At 47.8% G+C, this 6,031-nt stretch overlaps 1 protein-coding gene across 2 annotated transcripts in view; it reads right to left on the bottom strand.

Annotated features, from left to right (window-relative positions):
- Positions 1-724: 724 nt before the first annotated feature.
- Positions 725-6,031, bottom strand: part of CFAP45 (cilia and flagella associated protein 45) — a 9,364-nt gene continuing 4,057 nt past the window's right edge. Inside the window, exons 2-12 of one of the 2 annotated variants that reach the window (XM_075329542.1) lie at positions 5,744-5,863; positions 4,720-4,853; positions 3,641-3,785; positions 3,391-3,561; positions 3,041-3,219; positions 2,834-2,963; positions 2,437-2,583; positions 1,819-1,932; positions 1,414-1,607; positions 1,101-1,325; positions 725-985 (exon numbers count right to left, since the gene is read on the bottom strand). In XM_075329542.1, the coding sequence (XP_075185657.1) occupies positions 910-985; positions 1,101-1,325; positions 1,414-1,607; positions 1,819-1,932; positions 2,437-2,583; positions 2,834-2,963; positions 3,041-3,219; positions 3,391-3,561; positions 3,641-3,785; positions 4,720-4,853; positions 5,744-5,863 (1,635 nt within the window). In that variant the 3' untranslated portion in view covers positions 725-909. The remainder of the gene's footprint in view (positions 986-1,100; positions 1,326-1,413; positions 1,608-1,818; positions 1,933-2,436; positions 2,584-2,833; positions 2,964-3,040; positions 3,220-3,390; positions 3,562-3,640; positions 3,786-4,719; positions 4,854-5,743; positions 5,864-6,031) is intronic. The other variant, XM_075329544.1, reaches the window with a different exon arrangement.

Raw genomic sequence — 6,031 nt, forward strand, 5'->3', positions numbered from 1 at the left:
AGAGGACGCCGGCCGGGGAGCTCAACAGCCTGCATCACCCCTCAGGAGGATCCGGAAGGCTGGAGCAGCGGTCCCCCACAGCGTGAGGGAACAGCAAGGGAGGAGCGGTGAAGGCCCGACCGATGCTGTCCGGCTTAAGGTAACAGGGGAAGAAGGAAAAAGAAAAAGAAAAAAAAAAAAATATACTGTAGTTCGCCGGCCACCACAGCATAGGAGAAAACCAAAACCTCTCCATGCCCCATGGGGACAGGAAAGACACTGGCTGTGGGAGGTGGGAGGGTCCTTTTAAACCTCTTGAACTTCCTGTCCCAATTAGGGTGTGGAGAGACAACCTCCTATGCTGTCGTGGAAGGGACTAGAGAAACCTGCTGTATACTAAGAACACCCCATGAGACCTGCCGTATACTGAGAACACTCCACAAGACCCCCAGTATACCGGGAACACCTCATGAGACCTGCGGTATACCTGGAGCATAGCACAAGACCTGTGGTATACCTTGAGAACGCCAAGAATCCTGCCAATTTAGGGATTCTTGTCAGATATCACAATTTGGCCCATCACCCCCGTAGCTCAGATCTGTCAAGGTGCCCATTTTTCCTGTTGCTTTTAATAAACAAGGTACATAATGCAGAAAATTGCTTAAAGAGCCTAGAACATAATCACTTTTTTTATTACACACCAGGCAGATCCTGATTCCTGATGATTTTCATAACTCTCCCCCATATGTATGGCTTTTCCTGAGATGCTCTGTATGTGACTATATTCCCCTGTACTGCCGCTGCAGGTAAGAAAAGGAATAAGGGTCTAAAAACTGCACACACAAGATGCAAAGATAAATGTGTATATTGTCATCTATAGATAAGAGCCTGCAACGTGTCATGTAACAGAATCCTAGGGGTGTCCACTCCTTAGTGTACAATGGTGAGAGGAGCATCAGATTTTCGTGCCACCATTGAGCAGTACTTGTCAGGGAGTCCTGCCATTCTAAAAGGAAACAAGAACATGATTAATAGTCAGTGACTAGACCGTGAACCACAGTCATTCTCCTATACCACAGCTACATGCGTCCTAGGTGGTATCTGGTGTCTGTCATACTCACCGCAGTTCATCCAGCTTCTTCTGTTTCAGTTCGTCCAGACGCGCCCTGCGCTGCCGCGCCTCTTCGTCCAGCCTCTTCCCCTCGTCGAAGTGGGTGATCCTCTCGATGACCTGCTTCTGCTCGTTCTCTCGCACCTGACGCCTTAGCTCTCCGGCGTGCTTCATCAGCTCGCTGGCCTTATCCGCCTGCTCTTTGCGCTCTTTCTCCATCAGTTCCCGCTGGACCCTGGTGTGGGAAGATCCGGAGAGGACTATAAACGAGCCATGCCTAAATAATAAATCCTTGTAATGACTGCCATTATCACTTTACTTACCATAATACCCTGTCGAATTCTGCCCTGTCGCGCTGAGCCTGCACAGCCAAGAAATGCTCTTTCTGAGCCACCTGCTCCAGACGAGTTTTCTTCAAGGTGGAGTTCATCTCTGCTTGTTTCTTGGCTTCCTCCTTCTCCTTCTGACGCCAGGATCGCTCCATGGCTTCCTGGTTTCTCTTGGCCCGGAGAGCATCCTTGAATAGAAGATATATTAGACAACTTATCTGTACTCATGGGGCCTGGATAAGAAGACAGAGGGAGACCCCTCGCTATATCAAACCCCCTGTATGCTGTGACTGCTATTGACCATAGGATCTAAGGAGGTATATTTCTTCTGATTGCAGCTTAGCTTAGTTAATAGATTATTTGATTTAGAAAATGGAGTCACATACACATGGCACATACCTGCTCTGCGTGGTGGTCCTGGGCTCTTTCCTGCAGCGCTCTTAGGCGAGCGACTTCTTTTTCTTTCTCCCTCTTAATCTTTTCCTGCTCTGCCTCGTATTCTGCTTCGCGAGCCTGTGTACGGTAATGTAGACACTGAGGATCCACAGGAAAATGGGGCCCACTTACATTCTGTGTGGCACTAGAAGCTCCAGTATGTCCACTTTTAGAATAATATCGCTATATAATATTCTTTAATGGGGCAGGTCCATTGTAGTCTGACCACTGAGATAATGTGTAGGCAGTAAGGTGATTGGAATGTGCCTCTAATGATGCGTCGTATCAGTCACATGACTGCTGCAGACAATCACAGGCCTCTATGGGCAAAAAAAACATGAGGATAGACACTGTGTCATGCCTCATTTCCCTATAATGGTGTGGTGGTGGTGCAGGGGAACTGAACACTTGTTGTCAGATTCTTCTATAGATCACAGCTGATCACTGCGGATCAGTGAGACTCTTTGCAATCAGGAAACCGTCTAATAAAAGTGGAGAACATAAAATCTGCTAATCTCGATGAAAGAGAAGTCACTAAAGTGTGCTGTACCTTTAATTGCAGCCCCCATCAACCAAGTTTACCAGTTTCTGCTTGGTGAATTCCAGCACCCGCAGATCCGCCAGCCGCTCCTGCTCCTTCCTCTCGACCTTCTTCCTCTCATTCTCGGCGTTGACACGTTTGATCTCGGCCTGGATTTCCAGTTGTTCTTGTCTTTTCTTTTCCATGTCCTGGTGAAAGATAGAGAAAATCCTCAAAAAAACATGAATCAGGATCTGATCCGAATATCTCATCATTACAAATGTCATGATGCTGTGGGACTCCTGTAATACAGCATCCCATAATCTGGGCTAACAATCAATGTGGCCACCAGGGCCACTTCCTGAGTTGTCAACCACTATTGCCTGCTTCCTAATCTGTAAATTAGAGTGATCAGGAGTCCTCCATCCACATCACAGCCCACATGTCTGTCCCACTCACCCTGTAGTCTTCCATCTGTAGCTCCTCCAGGTAGTGGAGCATCTGCTGGGCTTCTTGGTCTCGTTGTTCCTCCTGCAGGATCCTCGACTGCTCATTTTCTTCCATCTGATGAATGATGTGCAGTTTTCCTCTGGGGAGAACAAACCACGTCCTGTCATGACTGCATTCTAATGGTTTCCCCATCAGAGGACATCGCTCCCTATCTACCTGATCTTTTCCAGTTTGCGCATCTCCTCGATCTCCTCTTGCACCTTGATGGCTTTCTGCCGCTCCACTTCCATCATTTGGTCCAATCTCTTCCCTTCGTTTCCCATCTCCTTGGAGATGAGGCTTTTCTCAAGGATTTGGGCGTCGCGGATAGCGTGGCACTTAGCATTTAAAATCATCTGCAAGAAAAACACAAAAAAGAATATTACTGAGTCTTTAGGAAAGATGAGAGTACTAACATTGCTTAGCAGAGAAAGCCAAGACATGCGAACGGAGACAGTCTGCCACCTGGTGGTCACCAGTGATATAGCTTTTACTGAGTGGATCCACTCAGTCGTTTATTCACCCACCTCGTTGAGTTTCTTTATCTCATCCTCCTGCTCCATGCGCATGGTGTTGGCGCGCTGTAGCAGGTACTGCGCCCTCTGCTGGGCCTCCTCCTCCAGGTCGCTCAGCTTCTCATTCTTCTTGCGGAACATCTCCTTCTTTTTCATGAAGTTCTTCCGATCATTAGCGGCGTCCTGACAACGAATGACCCCCCCCATTAGTATGACAGCTGCCCTTTCCCCCATTGATCCCCATATTCATAAAGAGTCTTACAATGGCTGCCTCTTTTTCGTCTTTCATAACCTGAATTGCCGTCTCCCTCTCCGCCTTGGTTAGGACTCGTGCTCGGTCCTTAATGCGACGGAAATCCTGACTGGTCATGATCAGGGACAGGCCAGAGGGATCCTCAGAGGGCACGCTAGCAATAGAGAATATGATATCCTTAGGCTATTGTTTACTGTTATCAGCCACTTCAGATATAAACTGTCCCTTTTCCACCGTAGTTGCTTATTAGGGCTAGAGCAGAACTCCAACATGGCTATTACTGCCCCTCTGACCTAAGGGGTACTTCTCACATAGCGAGATCGCTGCTGAGTCACAGGTTTTGTGACGTACCAGTGACCTCATTAGCGATCTCGCTGTGTGTGACACTAAGCAGCGACCTGGCCCCTGCTGTGAAATCGCTGATCGTTACACACTGTTCTGGTTCATTTTTTGGTCGTCGGGCTCCCGCAGAGCAACACACATCGGCGTGTTTGACACCTTACCCAACGACCTCGTTCGCGACTCACGTAGGCGTGCATCTTCGTTGTTTTCCGCGCCCTCTCTGTTCCGATTGGTGATCGCTACTGCATTCAGATTGGCCGATTCCATCCTCTGTTTTTGCTTGTAGATCGCAGTACATTTCAGAGGGCTAAATTCACTTGTCCCGGACCGCGTGTAGCAGCAGATCGTAATACAGTCCATTCTGCATCGGGACTGTAGGATGGACAAGGATGGAGAAGGATGGAAGCACTATTATGTTGCCTTCTCTAAAGGCAAGGCCGCCCAGTCACAACGCAGTTACGACTACCAATCGGAGCAGAGGGGGCGCGGAAAAGGCAATGTAGATGCACGCCTATGTTACTAATCAAGATTTGAATCGTGCTATGTGACAGGGTCCCAGCGACCGCCGTATCATTGCTGCGTCGTTGGGAAGATCTGACTGTGTGACATTTCACTAGTGACCCCGTAGCGACGTCCCAGCGATCCTGACCAGGTCGTATCGTGGTCGGAATCGCTGGTACGTCGTTTAGTGTGATGGTATCCTAAGTCGGCCACGTTCTTCCGTTAGCAGGAGAGCTGGCACTTACATCAGGTCTCGGATCAGGTCACTTGTGATGATTCGGATGGTCTCAGGCTTGTGACCTCGGGATGGCGCTGATGCAGCTTTACGACGCCTGGTTTCGACATTCTGTGCAATCGGAGCTTCATTTCTCACCGTTTGCTATTTATAAAAATGGAATTAAATTAAAATGACTTTTTTCAGGATTGAATTCAACAATGATCTATCTATAGATCTATCTACACATTTCCGTGCAGAGTCCCAGTGCCAGAGGATAATGGAGGAGCAGGGGAGTAACAATTGTGGGTCCAATTGGGTCTGTGTAGGAAAGGGGCGCACCAATGACAGCCATGTTTTCAGCTGAATCTGGTTCCTTGGCTGCATATTCAACTGAAGTGAGAGGATTTCACTGTGCCGTAATACAGGAAGGGTCCAGGATGGGGGACAGTATTAAAGGATTGGCCAAATGGGGCACATAATTAAAGGAAGAAGCCCAGGATGGGAGACATTTTTAAAGGACAGGGCCAGGATGCCAGCTATACTAGAGGAAGGGATCAGAATAGGTGACTTTATTAAAGGAAGATGCTCAGGATGGAACAAGGATGGGAGACATTATTACAGAATGGGGGCCATTATTACAGGAAGGGATCAAAATGGGGGACAGTTTTGTGGACATTATTAAAGGATGGGGCCATTATTACAGGAAGGGACCAAAATCAGGGACAGTATTGTGGACAATATTAAAGGATGGGGCCAAGACGGGGGCCATTACTACAGGAAGGGACCAGAATAGGGGACATTATTAAAGAATGAGGGCCAAGACGGTGGACATTATTGAAGGATGGGGCCAGGACGGAGGCCATTATTATAGAACAGAGGATATTACTACAGGGGCCTATAGATCTAGCCAACATCGTTGGGGGCCCCTGTCCATATTTTGCACTGAGGCCCATAGCAATGTAGTTAACTCACTGTGGAAGAGTTGAATGCCGCTACTACACAGGTACTACCACCATCATCATCATCATCATGCAGAAATATATGGGACCGACCTTCACTCCAAACAGACTCTCATCTATCTCCGAGCTCAGGGCTTTGGTTCGGTATTTTCGGGCTTTTGATCGGTGGGAACCGACAGATCCAGAGCTGGTGGACCCAACTACACTCTCCGGCTACAAAGAGAATGTGAGTATAGAAAGTGCAAGAAATGAGAGGGATATACTGTATATAATAGATAGATAGATAGAGGGATAGATAGATAATAGATAGATAGATATAGGGATAGATAGATAGAGGGATAGATAGATAGAGCTATAGATAGAGGGATAGATAGAGGGATA

The sequence above is a fragment of the Anomaloglossus baeobatrachus genome, chromosome 12, assembly GCF_048569485.1.
Source record: "Anomaloglossus baeobatrachus isolate aAnoBae1 chromosome 12, aAnoBae1.hap1, whole genome shotgun sequence".
NCBI classification, from domain to species: Eukaryota; Metazoa; Chordata; class Amphibia; order Anura; family Aromobatidae; genus Anomaloglossus; species Anomaloglossus baeobatrachus.